The sequence below is a fragment of the Melopsittacus undulatus genome, assembly GCF_012275295.1.
Source record: "Melopsittacus undulatus isolate bMelUnd1 chromosome W unlocalized genomic scaffold, bMelUnd1.mat.Z SUPER_W_unloc_1, whole genome shotgun sequence".
NCBI classification, from domain to species: domain Eukaryota; kingdom Metazoa; phylum Chordata; class Aves; order Psittaciformes; family Psittaculidae; genus Melopsittacus; species Melopsittacus undulatus.
The window spans coordinates 3,293,699-3,316,029 of record NW_022993942.1 but is presented as its reverse complement, the minus strand read 5'-3'; the positions used below and the strand labels follow the sequence as shown (position 1 = coordinate 3,316,029).

The following is a 22,331-nucleotide window of genomic DNA, read 5'->3' as shown; positions in this document are numbered from 1 at the left end:
CTATATGGAATCCCATAGGGAAAGGGCTGGAATTCCATAGGGATCGAAGCCAAACGCCCTCAATGGGATACAAAGGATGCTCTATATGGGATAACAAAGGGATATGGGATAACGGGAATACCGGGAATGCCGCCCCCATTAGGAGCAATGGGCTAGGGTCAGCTTGGCCAACCCTTCCCTATGGATCCTATAGAGCAGCTGGAATCCCATAGGGAAAGGGCTGGAATTCCATAGGGATCGAAGCCAAACGCCCTCAATGGGATACAAAGGATGCTCTATATGGGATAACAAAGGGATATGGGATAACGGGAATACCGGGAATGCCGCCCCCATTAGGAGCACTGGGATAGGGTCAGCTTGGCCAACCCTTCCCTATGGATCCTATATGGAATCCCATTGGGAAAGGGTTGGAATCCCATTGGGATAACAAAGGGATATGGGATAACGGGAATACCGGGAATGCCGCCCCCATTAGGCGCAATGGGATAGGGTCATCTTGGCCAACCCTTCCCTATGGATCCTATATGGAATCCCATAGGGAAAGGGCTGGAATTCCATAGGGATCGAAGCCAAACGCCCTCAATGGGATACAAAGGATGCTCTATATGGGATAACAAAGGGATATGGGATAACGGGAATACCGGGAATGCCGCCCCCATTAGGAGCAATGGGATAGGGTCATCTTGGCCAACCCTTCCCTATGGATCCTATATGGAATCCCATAGGGAAAGGGCTGGAATTCCATAGGGATCGAAGCCAAACGCCCTCAATGGGATACGAAGGATGCTCTATATGGGATAACAAAGGGATATGGGATAACGGGAATACCGGGAATGCCGCCCCCATTAGGAGCACTGGGATAGGGTCAACTTGGCCAACCCTTCCCTATGGATCCTATATGGAATCCCATAGGGAAAGGGCTGGAATTCCATAGGGATCGAAGCCAAACACCCTCAATGGGATACAAAGGATGCTCTATATGGGATAACAAAGGGATATGGGATAACGGGAATACCGGGAATGCCGCCCCCATTAGGCGCAATGGGATAGGGTCATCTTGGCCAACCCTTCCCTATGGATCCTATATGGAATCCCATAGGGAAAGGGCTGGAATTCCATAGGGATCGAAGCCAAACGCCCTCAATGGGATACAAAGGATGCTCTATATGGGATAACAAAGGGATATGGGATAACGGGAATACCGGGAATGCCGCCCCCATTAGGAGCAATGGGATAGGGTCATCTTGGCCAACCCTTCCCTATGGATCCTATATGGAATCCCATAGGGAAAGGGCTGGAATTCCATAGGGATCAAAGCCAAACGCCCTCAATGGGATACAAAGGATGCTCTATATGGGATAACAAAGGGATATGGGATAACGGGAATACCGGGAATGCCGCCCCCATTAGGAGCAATGGGATAGGGTCATCTTGGCCAACCCTTCCCTATGGATCCTATATGGAATCCCATAGGGAAAGGGCTGGAATTCCATAGGGATCGAAGCCAAACGCCCTCAATGGGATACAAAGGATGCTCTATATGGGATAACAAAGGGATATGGGATAACGGGAATACCGGGAATGCCGCCCCCATTAGGCGCAATGGGATAGGGTCAGCTTGGCCAACCCTTCCCTATGGATCCGATATGGAATCCCATAGGGAAAGGGCTGGAATTCCATAGGGATCGAAGCCAAACGCCCTCAATGGGATCCAAAGGATGCTCTATATGGGATAACAAAGGGATATGGGATAACGGGAATACCGGGAATGCCGCCCCCATTAGGAGCAATGGGATAGGGTCATCTTGGCCAACCCTTCCCTATGGATCCTATAGAGCAGCTGGAATCCCATTGGGAAAGGGCTGGAATTCCATTGGGAAAAGGCTGGAATTCCATTGGGAAAGGGCTGGAATTCCATAGGGAAAAGGGCTGGAATTCCATAGGGAAAGGGCTGGAATTCCATAGGGATCGAAGCCAAACGCCCTCAATGGGATACGAAGGATGCTCTATATGGGATGCTGCAACCCATAGGGATAAGTAGGATGCTCTATATGGGATGCTGCAAGGATAACAAAGGGATATGGGATAACGGGAATACCGGGAATGCCGCCCCCATTAGGAGCACTGGGATAGGGTCATCTTGGCCAACCCTTCCCTATGGATCCTATAGAGGAGCTGGAATCCCATAGGGAAAAGGCTGGAATTCCATAGGGATCGAATCCAAACGCCCTCAATGGGATACGAAGGATGCTCTATATGGGATAACAAAGGGATATGGGATAACGGGAATACCGGGAATGCCGCCCCCATTAGGAGCACTGGGATAGGGTCATCTTGGCCAACCCTTCCCTATGGATCCTATAGAGCAGCTGGAATTCCAATGGGAGCTGATGGGATTCCTGCCACTTGGTGGTGAACTTGGTGCCCCTCTTGTCATAGTAGTGATAGGGCAGATCCCGTCGGGAATGGGGGTGGAATGGGAAGGGCCAGAACCCATAAAGGTGGATCCGGTCGCATAGGGCCGAGGCCAAGGTGTACATTAGGATCCCGGTGCTCAGGCGCTTGGGGTTGAGCTGCTTGGCTTGCCAGTACCTGTGGATAGAGGGATATAGGGTGGGATTGGGGTCGGTATAGGGTCGGGATGGTGGGGGGGGTTATGGGGTGTATATGGGATGGGATCCCTATAGGGATGCTATGGTGATGGATGTGGGGACATTGACCTCAATGGTCCCTATGGATCGGGAATTCCTTATGGGATTCCTATAGGGATGCTTAAGGCCACCCCATACCTATTGATAGGGGTTGGGATTGGGATCAGTATAGGGTCGGGATGGTGGGGGGGGTTATAGGGGGTTTATGGGGTGGGATCCCTATAGGGATGCTATGGTGATGGGGGTCAGCTATTGATCGGATACAGGGAATGGGGTTGGGATAGGGATCAGTATAGGGTCGGGATGGGGGTTATAGGGGGTTAATGGGATGTATATGGGATGGGATTCCTATAGGGATGCTTAAGGCCACCCTATACCTATTGATTGGATACAGGGAATAGGGTTGGGATTGGGATCAGTATAGGGTCGGGATGGTGGGGGGATGGATGAGGATAAAGGGGGTTTATGGGATGGGATCCCTATAGGGATGCTATGGTGATGGGGGTCAGCTATTGATCTGATACAGGGAATGGGGTTGGGATAGGGATCAGTATAGGGTCGGGATGGTGCAGGGGGTTATAGGGGGTTTATGGGGTGGGAAAGGGATGGGATTCCTATAGGGATGCTATGGTGATGGATGTAGGGACATTGACCTCAATGGTCCCTATGGATCGGGAATTCCTTATGGGATTCCTATAGGGATGCTTAAGGCCACCCCATACCTATTGATAGGATACAGGGAATGGGGTTGGGATAGGGATCAGTATAGGGTCGGGATGGTGGGGGGGGTTATAGGGGGGTTATGGGGTGGGATTCCTATAGGGATGGTTAAGGCCACCCCATAGCTATTGATAGGGTTGGGGTTGAGCTGCTTGGCTTGCCAGTACCTGTGGATAGAGGGATATAGGGTGGGATTGGGGTCGGTATAGGGTCGGGGTTATAGGGGGTTATAGGGGGTTTATGGGGTGTATATGGGATGGGATTCCTATAGGGATGCTATGGTGATGGGGGTCAGCTATTGGTGGGAGCTCAATGGGCCCTATGGATTGGGAATTCCATATGGAATTCCTATGGGAATCGAGTGGTTACAGACCCATTTCCTTATGGAATTCCTATGGGAATCGATCGATTCCATTGGGAATCCCATTCCCATCCCATCCCCATCCCATTCCCATCCCATCCCCATCCCATTCCCACCCCATATCCCACCCCAATCCCATTATTATCCCATACCTATTAATATGCTGTATGATATTCCCCGGCCAAGCCAACCGGACCTTGATCCTATCCCGATGCTCCACAAAGAAATCCACTAGTGTCCTAGTCACCGGAGCCGACGTATGGAAGAAGAAGGCCGGGATCCATAGGATGGCCCCATCCAGACCCTTTAAGCTCAATAGGAAGTTATTCCTGTCCTGTATGGTCAATAGGTTGTTATAATCCTTCTCTAGGATACTGGGATTAAAGGTGGTCAGGTTGGTTTTCCGCCCCACATCCCTATGGAATCCATCCGTAGGGGCGAAGTTACACCGGAACACAAAGTCGGCCCTATCGATCTCGGCCCCACAACCGCTTCCCAATAGGATTCCCCCATTCCCGACCACGGCGCAGGTGGGGGGATGGGATTCCAGGATTGGGGAATGTTCCGGAAGGAGGGAGAGGAAGGAGGAGCTGACGGAGTAGACGTATTTGTGGCTGGAGTAGGCGAAGTGGAGGAGCTGACCCACATGTACTGAAGAACGAGTAAGGGAGAAGTTGCGGGTGATGTCGAGGTGTTTTAGGATGTCCTGCCTGGAAAATAGTGGGAATGTCATTGGAAAAGTGGGAATTACATCCTGGAATTATATAGAGCATCTCAAGTTTGGTCTAATCCCAAAAAGAAGCGAGTTTCTAGCTCGTTCCTGCTCGATTTTAGGGTTAAATGATGGGAAATGGAAATTGGGATGGATATTCCCATTGGGAATGTTGGGAATGTTGGGATTCATTGGGAAAAGTGGGAGCACAATCCTGGTTTAGGTCTAATCCCAAAAAGAAGCGCGTTTCTAGCTCATTTCTGCTCGATTTTGGTGGTTTTGGGGTTAAATGATGGGAAATGGGAAGTTGGGATGGGAATTCCCATTGGGAATGTCGGATCCATTGGGAAAAGTGGGAATTCAATCCCAGTGTTCCCCTAATCCCATAAGGAAGCTTGAGTAGGCCAAGTGGAGGAGCTGACCCACGCGGACGGAGGAGCGAGTAAGGGAGAAGTTGCGGGTGATGTCTATATGGGATAGGATGTCTCGCCTGGAAAAAGATGGGAATAATATGGGAAAATCGGGAATTACATCCTGGAATTATATAGAGCATCTCAAGTTTGGTCTAATCCCAAAAAAGAAGCGAGTTTCTAGCTGTTTTCTGCTCGATTTTGGTGGTTTTAGGGTGAAATTGTTAGGAATGGGAAGATTGGGATGGGAATTCCCATTGGGAATGTCAGGAATGTTGGGATTCATTGGAAAACTGGGAGAGAATTCCCTGTTTTTGGCTCATCCCAAAAAGAAGCAAGTTTCTAGCTCATTTCTGCTCGATTTTGGTGGTTTTGGGGTTAAATGATGGGAAATGGGAAGTTGGGATGGGAATTCCCATTGGGAATGTTGGGATTCATGGGAAAAGTGGGAATTGATTCCCTGTTTTTGGCTCATCCCATAAGGAAGAGTGACCCTGGAGTAGGCGAAGTGGAGGAGCTGACCCACGCGGACGGAGGAGCGAGTAAGGGAGAAGTTGCGGGTGATGTCGACGTGTTTTAGGATGTCCTGCCTGGAAAAACATGGGAATAATGTGGGAATAATGTGGGAAAAATGGGAATGTTATAATGGGATCATATGGAGCATCCCGGATATTGTATGATCCCAAAAAGAAGCGCGATTCTAGCTCATTCCTGCTCGATTTTAGGGTTAAATGATGGGAAATGGGAAGATTGGGATGGGAATTCCCATTGGGAATGTTGGGAATGTTGGGATTCATTGGGAAAAGTGGAAGAGAATTCCCAGTTTTTGTATGATCCCAAAAAGAAGCGAAATTCTAGCTCTTTTCTGCTCGATTTTGGTGGTTTTAGGGTTAAATGATGGGAAATGGGAAGTTGGGATGGGAATTCCCATTGGGAATGTCGGATCCATTGGGAAAAGTGGGAATTGATTCCCAGTGTTCCCCTAATCCCATAAGGAAGCTGGATCCTGGAGTAGGCGAAGTGGAGGAGCTGACCCACGCGGACGGAGGAGCGAGTAAGGGAGAAGTTGCGGGTGATGTCGACGTGTTTTAGGATGTCCTGCCTGGAAAAACATGGGAATAATGTGGGAAAAATGGGAATATCACAATAGGATCATATGGAGCATCCCAGATATTGTATAATCCCAAAAAGAAGCGAGTTTCTAGCTCTTTTCTGCTCGATTTTAGGGTTAAATGATGGGGAATGGGAAGATTGGGATGGGAATTCCCATTGGGAATGTCGAGAAGTTGGGAAACACTGGAAAACAGTGGGAAAAGTGGGAATAATGTGGGAAAAACGGGAATGTTATAATGGGATTGTATGGAGCATCTTGGGGTTTGTATGATCCCAAAAAGAAGCGCGTTTCTAGCTCTTTTCTGCTCGATTTTGGTGGTTTTAGGGTTAAATGATGGGAAATGGGAAGTTGGGATGGGAATTCCCATTGGGAATGTTGGGATCAATGGGAAAAGTGGGAATTGATTCCCAGTGTTCCCCTAATCCCATAAGGAAGCTTGAGTAGGCCAAGTGGAGGAGCTGACCCACGCGGACGGAGGAGCGAGTAAGGGAGAAGTTGCGGGTGATGTCGACGTGTTTTAGGATGTCCTGCCTGGAAAAACATGGGAATGTCATAGGAAAAGTGGGAATTACATCCTGGAATTATATGGAGCATCTCAGGTTTGGTGTAATCCCAAAAAGAAGCAAGTTTCTAGCTCATTCCTGCACGATTTTAGGGTTAAATGATGGGAAATGGGAAGATTGGGATGGGAATTCCCATTGGGAATGTCGGATCCATTGGGAAAAGTGGGAATTGATTCCCAGTGTTCCCCTAATCCCATAAGGAAGCTTGAGTAGGTGAAGTGGAGGAGCTGACCCACGTGGACGGAGGAGCGAGTAAGGGAGAAGTTGCGGGTGATGTCGACGTGTTTTAGGATGTCCTGCCTGGAAAAACATGGGAATAATGTGGGAAAATCGGGAATGTTATAATGGGATCATATGGAGCATCCCAGATATTGTATGATCCCAAAAAGAAGCGCGTTTCTAGCTCGTTCCTGCTCGATTTTAGGGTTAAATGATGGGAAATGGGAAGTTGGGATGGGAATTCCCATTGGGAATGTTGGGATCAATGGGAAAAGTGGGAATGTCGTCATAGGATTGGATGGAGCATCTCAGGGTTGGTCTGATCCCAAAAAGAAGCGAGATTCTAGCTCATTTCTGCTCGATTTTAGGGTAAAATGATGGGAAATGGGAAGTTGGGATGGGAATTCCCATTGGGAATGTCGAGAAGTTGGGAAACACTGGAAAACAGTGGGAAAAGTGGGAATAATGTGGGAAAAACGGGAATATCATAATAGGATTGTATGGAGCATCTTGGGTTTGGTGTAATCCCAAAAAGAAGCGAGTTTCTAGCTCGTTCCTGCACGATTTTAGGGTTAAATGATGGGAAATGGGGAGTTGGGATGGGAATTCCCATTGGGAATGTTGGGATTCATGGGAAAAGTGGGAATGTCGTCATAGGATTGTATGGAGCATCTCAGGTTTGGTCTGATCCCAAAAAGAAGCGAGATTCTAGCTCTTTTCTGCTCGATTTTAGGGTTAAATGATGGGAAATGGAAATTGGGATGGGAATTCCCATTGGGAATGTTGGGAATGTTGGGATTAATGGGAAAAGTGGGAATTGATTCCCAGTGTTCCCCTAATCCCATAAGGAAGCTTGAGTAGGTGAAGTGGAGGAGCTGACCCACGCGGACGGAGGAGCGAGTAAGGGAGAAGTTGCGGGTGATGTCGACGTGTTTTAGGATGTCCTGCCTGGAAAAACATGGGAATAATGTGGGAAAATCGGGAATGTTATAATGGGATCATATGGAGCATCCTGGATATTGTATAATCCCAAAAAGAAGCGAGTTTCTAGCTCATTTCTGCTCGATTTTGGTGGTTTTAGGGTTAAAAGATGGGGAATGGGAAGATTGGGATGGGAATTCCCATTGGGAATGTCGAGAAGTTGGGAAACACTGGAAAACAGTGGGAAAAGTGGGAATAATGTGGGAAAAACGGGAATGTTATAATGGGATTATATGGAGCATCTTGGGTTTTGTATGATCCCAAAAAGAAGCGAGTTTCTAGCTCGTTCCTGCTCGATTTTAGGGTTAAAAGATAGGGAATAGGAAGATTGGGATGGGAATTCCCATTGGGAATGTTGGGAATGTTGGGATTAATGGGAAAAGTGGGAATTGATTCCCTGTTTTTGGCTCATCCCATAAGGAAGCTTGAGTAGGTGAAGTGGAGGAGCTGACCCACGTGGACGGAGGAGCGAGTAAGGGAGAAGTTGCGGGTGATGTCGACGTGTTTTAGGATGTCCTGCCTGGAAAAAGATGGGAATAATATGGGAAAATCGGGAATTACATCCTGGAATTATATGGAGCATCTTGGGTTTGGTCTAATCCCAAAAAGAAGCGCGATTCTAGCTCTTTCCTGCTCGATTTTAGGGTTAAACGATGGGAAATGGGGAATTGGGATGATATTCCCATTGGGAATGTTGGGAATGTTGGGATTCATTGGGAAAAGTGGGAGCGCAATCCTGGTTTTGGTCTAATCCCAAAAGGAAGCGCGATTCTAGCTCTTTTCTGCTCGATTTTAGGGTTAAATGATGGGAAATGGGAAGATTGGGATGGGAATTCCCATTGGGAATATTGGGATTCATGGGAATAGTGGGAATGTCGTCATAGGATTGTATGGAGCATCTTGGGTTTTGTATGATCCCAAAAAGAAGCGGGATTCTAGCTCTTTTCTGCTCGATTTTAGGGTTAAATGATGGGAAATGGGAAGTTGGGATGGGAATTCCCATTGGGAATGTTGGGATTAATGGGAAAAGTGGGAATTCAATCCCAGTTCTTGTCTAATCCCAAAAGGAATTGGGATTCTGGTGTTTTTCTGCTCGATTTTGGTGGTTTTAGGGTTAAATGATGGGGAATGGGAAGTTGGGATGGGAATTCCCATTGGGAATGTTGGGATCAATGGGAAAAGTGGGAATGTCGTCATAGGATTGAATGGAGCATCTCAGGTTTGGTCTGATCCCAAAAGGAAGCGAGATTCTAGCTCTTTTCTGCTCGATTTTAGGGTTAAATGATGGGAAATGGGAAGTTGGGATGGGAATTCCCATTGGGAATGTCGAGAAGTTGGGAAACACTGGAAAACAGTGGGAAAAGTGGGAATAATGTGGGAAAAATGGGAATATCACAATGGGATCGTATGGAGCATCTTGGGTTTGGTCTGATCCCAAAAAGAAGCGAGATTCTAGCTCTTTTCTGCTCGATTTTAGGGTTAAATGATGGGAAATGGGAAGTTGGGATGGGAATTCCCATTGGGAATGTTGGGATTCATGGGAAAAGTGGGAATGTCGTCATAGGATTATATGGAGCATCTCAGGTTTGGTCTGATCCCAAAAAGAAGCGAGATTCTGGCTCTTTTCTACTCGATTTTAGGGTTAAATGATGGGAATGGGAAGTTGGGATGGGAATTCCCATTGGGAATGTTGGGATCAATGGGAAAAGTGGGAATTCATTCCCAGTTTTTGTCTAATCCCAAAAAGAAGCGAGATTCTAGCTCGTTCCTGCTCGATTTTAGGGTTAAATGATGGGGAATGGGAAGTTGGGATGGGAATTCCCATTGGGAATGTTGGGATCAATGGGAAAAGTGGGAATGTCGTCATAGGATTGGATGGAGCATCTCAGGTTTGGTCTGATCCCAAAAGGAAGCGAGATTCTAGCTCATTCCTGCTCGATTTTAGGGTTAAATGATGGGAAATGGGAAGTTGGGATGGGAATTCCCATTGGGAATGTCGGGAAGTTGGGATCCATTGGGAAAAGCAGGAGCTCATTCCCACTTTTCCATCCCATTCCCATTCAATGTCCCCATATCCATCATTAAGCCATAGGGAACATTGGGAATGGGACCCATTGGGAATGGGATTGGGAATGGGACCCATTGGGAATGGGATCCATAGGGAATGGGATCCATTGGGAATGGGATCCATTGGGAATGGGATTGGGAATGGGACCCATTGGGAATGGGGATCCTTTGGGAATGGGACCCATTGGGAATGGGATCCATTGGGAATGGGATCCTATGGGAATGGGATCCATAGGGAATGGGACCCATTGGGAATGGGATCCATTGGGAATGGGACCCATTGGGAATGGGACCCGTTGGGAATGGGATCCTATGGGAATGGGACCCATTGGGAATGGGATTGGGAATGGGACTCTTTGGGAATGGGATCCATTGGGAATGGGACCCATTGGGAATGGGATCCATAGGGAATGGGATCCTTTGGGAATGGGACCCATTGGGAATGGGATCCATTGGGAATGGGATCCTTTGGGAATGGGATCCATAGGGAATGGGATCCATTGGGAATGGGATCCATAGGGAATGGGACCCATAGGGAATGGGATCCTTTGGGAATGGGATCCATTGGGAATGGGATCCATAGGGAATGGGACCCATTGGGAATGGGAACCATTGGGAATGGGACCTATTGGGAATGGGATCCATTGGGAATGGGATGTTTTCGAATGGGATCCATTGGGAATGGGATGTTTTCGAATGGGATCCATTGGGAATGGGATCCATAGGGAATGGGATCCTTTGGGAATGGGACCCATTGGGAATGGGATCCATTGGGAATGGGATCCATTGGGAATGGGATCCATAGGGAATGGGACCCATTGGGAATGGGACCCATTGGGAATGGGATCCATAGGGAATGGGATCCATTGGGAATGGGACCATTGGGAATGGGATCCTTTGGGAATGGGATTGGGAATGGGATCCATAGGGAATGGGATCCATAGGGAATGGGATCCATTGGGAATGGGACCCATTGGGAATGGGATCCTATGGGAATGGGATCCTTTGGGAATGGGATCCATTGGGAATGGGATCCATAGGGAATGGGATCCTTTGGGAATGGGACTCATTGGGAATGGGACCTATTGGGAATGTGACCCATTGGGAATGGGACCCATTGGGAATGGGACCCATAGTGAATGGGATCCATAGGGAATGGGATCCATAGGGAATGGGATCCATAGGGAATGGGACCCATTGGGAATGGGATCCATTGGGAATGGGATCCATAGGGAATGGGATCCATAGGGAATGGGATCCTTTGGGAATGGGATCCTTTGGGAATGGGACCCATTGGGAATGGGACCCATTGGGAATGGGACCCATTGGGAATGGGACCCATTGGGAATGGGATCCATAGGGAATGGGATCCTATGGGAATGGGATCCATTGGGAATGGGATCCATTGGGAATGGGATCCATAGGGAATGGGATTGGGAATGGGACCCATTGGGAATGGGATCCTTTGGGAATGGGATCCATTGGGAATGGGACCCATTGGGAATGGGATTCATTGGGAATGGGACCCATTGGGAATGGGATCCTATGGGAATGGGATCCATTGGGAATGGGACCCATAGGGAATGGGATCCTATGGGAATGGGATCCATAGGGAACTGACCTCTGCTGGTCGAATGCCGTCCGGTTGAAGACCCACTTGGGAGGCTGGTCCTGGAATTCCTGACTTCGGGAATTGGTGATGGGAACAAAGGAAGGATCCAGGAACTTGAGGGCGAACTGGGATCTGGGAATGGGAAGAGGCTTCAGCACCATGGACAGCAATGGGATAACCCCCCCCCAATCACAATGGGAATGGATAGGGATGGAGGGGGGTAGGAGCATGGATCCCGTTATCCCAATGGAGATGGATGGGGATGGATGGGGGGGGTTAGGACCACGGTTCCCGTTATCCCATAGGGATGGATGGGGGGATGATAGGGATGGATGGAGGGGGGGGGTAGGACCACTGTTCCCATTACCCCTATAGGGATGAATGGGGATGGATGAGGATGGGGGGGGTAGGACCAATGCTCCCATTACCCCCATAGTGATGAATGGAGGGGGGGGGGTAGGACCACATCTCCCGTTATCCCAATAGGGATGCAGGGATGGGGGGGGTTAGGACCACGGTTCCCAGTATCCCCATAGGGGGATGAATGGAGGGATGATAGTGATGGATGGAGGGGGGGGTAGGACCACGACTCCCGTTACCCCCATAGGGATGCATGGAGGGGGGGAGGTAGTGGGGGGGGTAGGACCACAGCTCCCGTTATCCCCATAGGGATGCATGGGGGGATGATAGGGATGGATGGAGGGGGGGGGTAGGACCAGGACTCCCGTTATCCCAATAGGGTTTGATGGAGGGGGAGGGGTAGTGGGGGGGGTAGGACCACTGTTCCCAATGGAGATGGATGGGGATGGGGGGGGGGTAGGACCAGGGCTCCCGTTATCCCAATAGGGATGGATGGATGGAGGGGGGGGGTAGTGCGGGGGTAGGACCATGGTTCCCAATAGGGATGGATGGAGGGGGGGGGTAGGACCATTGTTCCCGTTACCCCCATAGGGATGGATGGGGATTGGGGGGGGTAGGACCACGGTTTCCATTATCCCAATGATGATGGATGGATGGGGGGGGTAGGAGCACGACTCCCATTATCCCAGTAGGGATGGATGGAGCGGGGGAGTAGTGGGGGGGGGTAGGACGATGGCTCCCGTTATCCCAATGGAGATGGATGATGATGGATGGGGGGGGTAGGACCACGGTTCCCGTTATCCCAATGGGGATGGATGAGGATGGGGGGGGGTAGGAACACATCTCCCATTATCCCCATAGGGATGGAAGGGGGGGGGGGGTAGGACCGCATCTCCCAATGATGATGCATAGAGGGGGGGGTAGGACCACTGTTCCCATTACTCCCATAGGGATGCATGGGGATGGGGGGGTAGGACCACGGTTCCTGTTACCCCCATAGGGATGGATGGGGATTGAGGGGGGGGGGGGGGTAGGACCACATCTCCCATTATCCCAATAGGGATGCATGGGGATGGATGAGGATGGGGGGGGGTAGGACCACGATTCCCATTATGCCAATAGGGATGGATGGAGATGGATGGGGGGGGTAGTGGGGGGGGTAGGACCACGACTCCAGTTACCCCCATAGGGATGAATGGAAGGGGGGGGTAGGACCACAGCTCCCAATGATGATGGATGGATGGGGGGGTAGGACCACGGTTCCCGTTACCCCCATAGGGATGGATGGAGGGCTGATAGTGATGGATGGGAATGGGGGGGGTAGGACCACATCTCCCAGTGATGATGCATGGAGGGGGGGGGGTAGGACCAGTGCTCCCATTATCCCAATGGTGATGGGGGGGGTAGGACCACGACTCCCATTACCCCTATAGGGATGCATGGGGGGACGATAGGGCTGGATGACAATGGGATGAGCTGTTATAGGGTCGGCTCCTGACCTGAATCCCGCCTGGAACATGTACATGTGTCCGGGGGGGGTCCGGGGGGGGCCGAGGCTGTTGTCCCTGCGCAGAGCCACATAGGAGAGCAGGGAGAGGATGAGGAGGGTCAGGCTGAGCAGCAGCAGCCCCAGAGCGCTGCCCAGGCGGAGCATCCTGCACACAGGCATCGGGATATGGGGTCGGGAATGGGATCGGGAATAGGGATGGGAATGGGATCGGGAATGGGGGATGGGAATGGGAAGGGGGATGGGATCGGGAATGCGACGGGAATAGGGATGGGAATGGGAATAGGGATGGGAATAGGGATGGGGGGGGATGGGGATGGGAATGGGATGGGAATAGGGTGGGAATAGGGATTCCAATGGGAAGCAGAGAAGATGAAGGAAGGGAAAGGAAATGGATGCTGGGAATGGGGGGGGATGGGATGGGGGGGGATGGGGGATGGGGGGGGGGATGGGAATGGGAACTGATGGGAATGGGATGGGAATAGGGACAGGGATGGGAATAGGGATGGGAATAGGGATGGGGATGGGATGGGGAGGGGGACGGGGATGGGAATGGGGGGGATAGGGATGGGAATAGGGATGGGAATGGGGATGGGAATAGGGACAGGGATGGGAATAGGGATGGGAAGGGGGATGGGAATGGGGGGGGGATGGGGATGGGAAGGGGATGGGGATGGGAATGGGAAGGGGGGGGAATGGGATGGGGATGGGATGCGGATGGGGATGGGAATGGGAATAGGGATGGGAATAGGATGGGGATGGGGCAGCAATAGGATGGGGATGGGATGGGGAGGGGGATGGGAATGAGAACGGGAATGGGAACGGGAATGGGAATAGGGATGGGAATAGGGATGGGAATAGGATGGGAATGGGAATAGGGATTGATTCCAATGGGAAGCAGAGAAGATGGAGGCAGGGATGGGAAATGGCTGCTGGGAATGGGATGGGAATGGGGGTGGGATGGGAATGGGGATGGGGGATGGGAAGGGGACGGCCCCCGATGGAGGGGGAGGGACACCAGCCCCATTGTAGCCAATGGGAGGCGGGGAGAGGTGCGTGTGCCCGTTAACCACCATTAACCCTATTGCGTCCCCATTAACACCAGTGCACCCCCCCATTAACCCCCATTAACACCAGTGCACCCCCCCATTAACCCCCACTAACACTAGTGCATCCCCATTAACCCCAATGCATCCCCATTAACCCCAGTGCATCCCATTAACCCCCATTAACGCCAATGCACCCCCCCATTAACCAGCATTACACCCAATGCATTCCCATTAACCCCAGTGCACCCCCCCATTAACCCCCATTAACACCAGTGCATCCCTATTAACACCACTGCACCCCCCCATTAACCCCCATTAACCCCACTGCATCCCCATTAACCCCAATGCACCCCATTAACCCCAATGAACCCCATTAACCCCATTGCATCCCCATTAACCCCATTGCATCCCATTAACCCCATTGCATCCCCATTAACCCCAATGCACCCCATTAACCCCATTGCATCCCCATTAACCCCAATGCACCCCCCCATTAACCCCATTGCACCCCATTAACCCCAATGCACCCCCCATTAACTCCAATGCACCCCCATTAACCCCCCTTAACTCCAGTGCATCCCCATTAACCCCAATGCATCCCCATTAACCCCAATGCACCCCCCATTAACTCCAATGCAACCCCCATTAACCCCCATTAACACCAGTGCACCCCCATTAACCCCAATGCACTCCCCCATTAACCCCCATTAACCCCAGTGCATCCCTATTAACCCCAATGCATCCCCCATTAACCCCTATTAACCCCAATGCACCCCCCATTAACCCCAATGCACCCCCCATTAACCCCAATGCACCCCCCCATTAACCCCCATTAACCCCAGTGCACCCCCATTAACACCCATTAACCCCATTAACGCCCCCCCATTAACCCCATTGCACCCCCATTAACCCCAGTGCATCCCCATTAACCCCAGTGCATTCCATTAACCCCATTGCATCCCATTAACCCCAGTGCATCCCATTAACCCCAGTGCACCCCATTAACCCCATTGCCCCCCATTAACTCCAATGCACCCCCATTAACCCCAATACACCCCCATTAACCCTAGTGCATCCCCATTAACCCCATTGCATCCCATTAACCCCCCCCATTAACCCCAGTGCCCCCCATTAACCCCCCCCCATTAACCCCATTGCACCCCATTAACCCCATTGCATCCCATTAACCCCAGTGCATCCCCATTAACCCCAATGCCCCCCATTAAACCTATGGATGCGCTTCCATAGGGAATGATGCTCCATAGGGATCACCCTTATGGACCCCATAGAAGGCTTGGGGGGTTCCCTATAGGGCTGGGACCTTGGGAACGATCCCATTGGATTCGGATGCTCTTCCAGCCCCATTCCAAGCTGGAATTGGGATATGGGATCCCTATGGGGTCCCCATTGAATCCAGCTTTTCCAGGCTTATCCCTATGGATCCTGGGAATCACAATAGGCAATTCCTGGATTATTGGGGTTTTCCTAAGGAATTCCGAAGGATTATGGGAATTTCCCTAAGGAATTCCATAAGGAATTCCATAAGGAATGGACTAAATGGGATGAGGCTGGAAGGGAGAGTGGGAATGGGATGAGGCCAATGGGATACTGGGATAACAGGGATGTGGGTACCAAAGGGATACTGGGATCCAATAGGGATACTGGGATCAGAGGGATACTGGGATCCAATAGGGATGCTGGGATCAGAGGGATGCTGGGATCAGAGGGATGCAGGCAACCAATAGGGATACTGGGATTACAGGGATACTGGGATCACTGGGATGCAGGGTACCAATAGGGATGCAGGGATCACAGGGATACTGGGATCACAGGGATGCTGGGATCCAATAGGGATGCTGGGATCAGAGGGATACTGGGATCAAAGGGATACTGGGATCATAGGGATACTGGGATCACAGGGATGCTGGGATCAGAGGGATGCAGGGAACCAATAGGGATACTGGGATCATAGGGATATAGGCAACCAATAGGGATACAGGGATCACAGGGATGTGGGTACCACAAGGATGCTGGGATCACAGGGATACTGGGATCAGAGGGATACTGGGATCACAAGGATGCAGGGATCCAATAGGGATACTGGGATCACAGGGATACTGGGATCAGAGGGATGCTGGGATCCAATAGGGATGCAGGCAACCAATAGGGATGCAGGGATCAGAGGGATACTGGGATACAGGGATGCAGGGATCCAATAGGGATACTGGGATCAGAGGGATACTGGGATCATAGGGATACAGGCAACCAATAGGGATGCTGGGATCACAAGGATACAGGCAACCAATAGGGATGCTGGGATAACAGGGATGCTGGGATACAGGGATGCAGGCAACCAATAGGGATACTGGGATCACAGGGATGCTGGAATCACAGGGATTCATCCCTCCTATTCCCAACCAGCTTCCCAGAAGGAGCTTTTCCCCATGGATCCTTTGGGATTCTCCATTGGGAATGCGGCTCCCTCAGCCCTTTCCCTGTTATCCCATGGGATGTCCTTGGCTCTCCCACATTCCCATTCCCACTTCCCATGGCTGGGATGAAGCTGTTGGGAATGCTATGGGGGGGAAGGCAGCATCATTCCCATAGGGATATCCACACCTAGGGATGGGAATTCCCTATTCCCTGGTTGGAAAACAGGGAAGCACATTCCCCATCCCTATGATTCCCATCCCTATGATTCCCATCCCTATCATTCCCCATCCCTATCATTCCCCATCCCTATCATTCCCATCCCTATCATTCCCATCCCTATCATTCCCATCCCTATGATTCCCATCCCTATCATTCCCAATCCCAATCATTCCCCATCCCTATCATCCCCATCCCTATGATTCCCATCCCTATCATTCCCATCCCTATGATTCCCATCCCTATCATTCCCCATCCCTATCATTCCCCATCCCTATGATTCCCATCCCTATCATTCCCATCCCTATCATCCCCATCCCTATGATTCCCATCCCAATCATTCCCCATCCCAATCATTCCCATCCCTATCATTCCCATCCCAATCATTCCCATCCCTATGATCCCCATCCCTATCATTCCCATCCCTATCATTCCCATCCCTATGATCCCTATCCCTATCATTCCCATCCCTATCATTCCCCATCCCTATCATTCCCATCCCTATCATTCCCATCCCTATCATCCCTATCCCTATCATTCCCATCCCTATCATTCCCCATCCCTATCATTCCCATCCCTATCATTCCCATCCCCATCATTCCCATCCCTATCATTCCCATCCCCATCATTCCCATCCCTATCATCCCCATCCCTATGATCCCTATCCCAATCATTCCCCATCCCTATCATCCCCATCCCTATCATTCCCATCCCTATGATTCCCATCCCAATCATTCCCATCCCTATAATTCCCATCCCAATCATTCCCATCCCTATCATTCCCATCCCTATGATTCCCATCCCAATCATTCCCATCCCTATGATTCCCATCCCAATCATTCCCATCCCTATAATTCCCATCCCAATCATTCCCATCCCTATCATTCCCATCCCTATGATTCCCATCCCAATCATTCCCATCCCTATCATTCCCATCCCTATCATCCCCATCCCTATGATTCCCATCCCTATCATTCCCATCGCTATCATTCCCATCCCTATGATTCCCATCCCAATCATTCCCCATCCCTATGATTCCCATCCCAATCATCCCCATCCCTATGATTCCCATTGGGAAGGGATGCTCCTTAGGGATGAGGTCACCCAATCCATAGGGAATGAGGCCGGACAGTTATCCCTTGGGAATGCCGTGAGAAGCCCCAAGGATGGACGGATTCCATCCGTATCCATATGGATTTGGATGGATGCATTGGGAAAGGGTCTGGGATAAGCATGGAAAAGAGGGAATGGGGTTTTCCATGGATAGGGATGGATCCCATTATCCCAACTGGAAGTGATGGGATTGGGAATGAGCTCCATGATCCATAGGGATGCTCACCCTGCTTCCCGATGGCCACAAATCCTATGGGATGCGGCTCCTCTTGGCTCCACCTCGGTATTCCCAATGGGAAACGGGAATGGGAATCCCGTCCCTCTTCCTGCCTTACCTCGATCCATGCGGATTCCCATCCTCTGGAATGCTGGGATAGGTCGATCCGGAAGCTGGATTCCGATGGGATTTAAGGAATACCGGGAATGGGGGGGTTGGAAAAGTGGGAATTCGACACCTTCTTCCAGGCAGCTTTTATTATCCCGATGGGATTTACACAGAGATCCGGGAATGGCGGAAAAGGAGGATCGGGAATCTCATCCCTGTATCCATGTTCTTGGAATAGCGACCACGAGGTTACATTGAAGGGGGGGACCCGCGCGCGTTGGGATGCGATGGGATGGGTTGGGAACACCGGGATACATAGGGAATGATGGGCTCGGAGCGCGATTCCACTTGGGAATTCCATTGGGATGGATGCGGATATGGGACAGAGCCTGAGCTTTTCCTATGGGGATTGGCCACAGCATTCCCAAACGTTGTCCTTGCTTCCCTATGGAATTCCGGAGGTGCTTCCTAACACTGAATAGGGAATATCCCCCCTCCCCCCCCCAAAAGCGATGGAATTCCATGGATTTGGGAATGGGAAGAGGATTCCAAGGAGGTTTTGGGCTTCATTCCATGGGTTTTCCAAGCGGGAATTCTTCGGGAAGAGTTTTCCATAGCAGAATCCATGGGATAATGGGAAGAGCTTGATCCCAACTAAAGTGAACTGGGAATATCCCAATGGAATTCCAATCCCTTCCCACTTTTCCAGCCTCCTTGTGCCTGCGGCATTCCCAAAGGAAGCCATGGGAATGTCGCGGCACTGATGGGAACAGCAGCTTTGTGTCCATGGAATTCCTGGGAAAACACCTTTGTCCATTGAGATTCCTTTGGTTTTCCAAGGAATTCCTTGAAAATCACATTTCTCCATTGATATTCCTTATGTTTTCCAAGAAATTCCTGGAAAAACACCTTTTTCCATTAAGATTCCTTCAGTTTTCCAAGAAAAACACCTTTTTCCATCAATATTCCATTGGTTTTCCAAGAAAAACCTGGAAAATCACCTTCCTCCATTGATATTTCTTCTGTTTTCCAAGAAATTCCTGGAAAATCACCTTTCCCTATTGATATTCCTTCAGTTTTCCAAGAAATTCCTGGAAAAACCTTCCTCCATTGAGATTCCTTCTGTTTTCCATGAAAAACACCTTTCTCCATTGATATTCCTTCTGTTTTCCATGGAATTCCTGGAAAACCGCCCTTCTCCATTGAGATTCCTTCGGTTTTCCAAGAAAAACCCCTTTCTCCATCAAAATTCCTTATGTTTTCCAAGGAATTCCTGGAAAAACACCTTTCTCCATTGATATTCCTCATGTTTTCCAAGAAAAACACCTTTTTCCATCAAGATTCCTTATGTTTCCCAAGAAATTCCTGGAAAATCACCTTTCTCCATCAAAATTCCTCAAATTTCCCAAGAAATTCCCAGAAAACCACCTTTCCCCATGGACATTCCTTGTGTTTCCCAAGGAATTCCTGGAAAAACACCTTTCTCCATCGAAATTCCTTTGGTTTTCCAAAAAATTCCTGGAAAAACACCTTTCTCCATTGATATTCCTTTGGTTTTCCAAGGAATTCCTCAAAAATCACCTTCCTCCATTGAGATTCCATCAGTTTTCCAAGAAATTCCTGGAAAATCCCCTTTCTCCATCAATATTCCATTGGTTTCCCAGGAAATTCCTGGAAAAACACCTTTCTCCATCAAGATTCCTTCAGTTTTCCAAGAAATTCCGGGAAAACTGCCTTCCTCCATCAATATTCCATTGATTTTCCAAGGAATTCCTGGAAAAACACCGTTTTCCATCAAGATTCCTTCTGTTTTCCAAGAAATTCCTGGAAAATCACCTTTCTCCATCAATTTTCCATTGTTTTTCCAAGGAATTCCTGGAAAATTACCTTCCTCCATCAATATTCCATTGGTTTTCCAAGAAATTCCTGGAAAACCACCTTTCTCCATTAGGATTCCTTTGGTTTTCCATGAAAAACACCTTTCTCCATTGACATTCCTCCAGTTTTCCAAGAAAAACCCCTTTTTCCATCAAAATTCCTTATGTTTTCCAAGAAATTCCCGGAAAACCACCTTTCCCCATCGACATTCCATTGGTTTCCCAAGGAATTCCTGGAAAAATTTCTTTCTCCATCAAAATTCCTTGTGTTTCCCAGGAAATTCCTGGAAAAACACCTTTCTCCATCAAAATTCCTTCTGTTTTCCAAGAAATTCCCAGAAAATCACCTTTCCCCATCGACATTCCATTGGTTTTCCAAGAAATTCCTGGAAAATCACCTTCCTCCATTGACATTCCTTCAGTTTTCCATGAAAAACACCTGTTTCCATCAAAATTCCTCAAATTTCCCAAGAAATTCCCAGAAAACCACCATTCCCCATCGACATTCCATTGGTTTTCCAAGGAATTCCTGGAAAATCACCTTTTTCCATCAAAATTCCTTATGTTTCCCAAGAAATTCCCAGAAAACCACCTTCCCCCATGGAAATCCCTTCTGTTTCCCACGGAATTCCCAACTTCCGGAATTCCCATGTGGAATTCCGCCCCCTACACCATGAATCGATGCTCTTTCCCATCATGCGCCATGAGGATGACATTCCTATTGGAAGTCCAGATGAGCCGTGCCAGCCGTAGGGAATTCTGGGATCCGGGAGAACCGGGATGCACTGGGGGCACCTGGAATGTCTTGACGCAGCGGAGCTGGGGGGCAGAGTTCAGCATTCCAATGCTTCCCAATAGGGATGTGTTCATCTGCAGGGAGGAGGTGGGAATTCCGGAGGCTTGGATGCAATAGGGGTTGATCCCACTTCCAACATGGAGCAAATCCCATTCCCAACCTGGATCCATTCCCATTCCCAACCCAGACCCATTCCCATTCCCAACCTGGATCCATTCCCATTCCCAACCCACACCCATTCCCATTCCCAACCTGGATCCATTCCCATTCCCAACCCACACCCATTCCCATTCCCAACCTGGATCCATTCCCATTCCCAACCCAAACCCATTCCCATTCCCAACCTGGATCCATTCCCATTCCCAACCCACACCCATTCCCACTTCCATCCCATTCCCATTCCCAACCCATACCCATTCCCATTCCCATTCCCAAGCCGGATCCGTTTCATTCCCAACCCAAACCCATTCCCATTCCCAATCCGGACCCATTCCCATTCCCAATCCGGACCCATTCCCATTCCCAACCCATTCCCATTCCCAACCCATTCCCACTTCCATCCCATTCCCATTCCCATCCCGGACCCATTCCCATTCCCAACCCAGACCCATTCCCATTCCCATTCCCAACCCATTCCCATTCCCAACCTGGACCCATTCCAACCTGGAACCATTCCCACTTCCAACCCGGACCCATTCCCATTCCCAACCCGGACCCATTCCCATTCCCATTGCCAACCCTGATTCATTCCCATTCCCAACCCAGACCCATTCCCATTCCCAACCCATTCCCACTTCCAACCCAAACCCATTCCCATTCCCAACCCGGACCCATTCCCATTCCCAGCTCGAATCCATTCCCATTCCTAACCCATTCCCATTCCCAACCCATTCCCATTCCCATTCCCAACCCAGACCCATTCCCATTCCCAACTCAAACCCATTCCCACTCCCAACCCATTCCCATTCCCACTCCCAACCCGGATCCATTCCCATTCCCAACCAGGACCCATTCCCATTCCCAACCCAGACCCATTCCCATTCCCAACCCAGACCCATTCCCACTTCCAACCCGGACCCATTCCCATTCCCACTCCCAACCCATATCCATTCCCATTCCCAACCCATTCCCATTCCCATTCCCATCCCGGACCCATTCCCATTCCCATCCTGGATCCACTCCCACTCCCAACCCATATCCATTCCCATTCCCAACCCATTCCCACTTCCATCCCATTCCCATTCC

At 50.0% G+C, this 22,331-nt stretch overlaps 2 protein-coding genes across 2 annotated transcripts in view; both read right to left on the bottom strand.

Moving 5' to 3' along the window:
* Nucleotides 1-2,241: 2,241 nt before the first annotated feature.
* On the bottom strand, nt 2,242-13,439 carry LOC117438196 (sia-alpha-2,3-Gal-beta-1,4-GlcNAc-R:alpha 2,8-sialyltransferase-like). The gene is made up of 4 exons (XM_034073678.1): nt 13,270-13,439; nt 11,420-11,542; nt 3,885-4,442; nt 2,242-2,592 (listed from the first exon to the last, which is right to left on the bottom strand). The coding sequence occupies exons 1-4, from the start codon at nt 13,437-13,439 to the stop codon at nt 2,310-2,312; spliced, it is 1,134 nt and encodes a 377-aa protein (XP_033929569.1). The 3' UTR covers nt 2,242-2,309.
* Nucleotides 13,440-18,544: 5,105 nt separating this feature from the next.
* The window catches only part of LOC117438193 (WD repeat-containing protein 7-like), a 50,578-nt gene continuing 46,791 nt past the window's right edge, over nt 18,545-22,331 (bottom strand). The window contains exons 28-29 of the mRNA XM_034073675.1: nt 20,587-21,160; nt 18,545-19,363 (exon numbers count right to left, since the gene is read on the bottom strand). Of these exons, the coding sequence (XP_033929566.1) occupies nt 20,957-21,160 (204 nt within the window). The 3' untranslated portion in view covers nt 18,545-19,363; nt 20,587-20,956. The remainder of the gene's footprint in view (nt 19,364-20,586; nt 21,161-22,331) is intronic.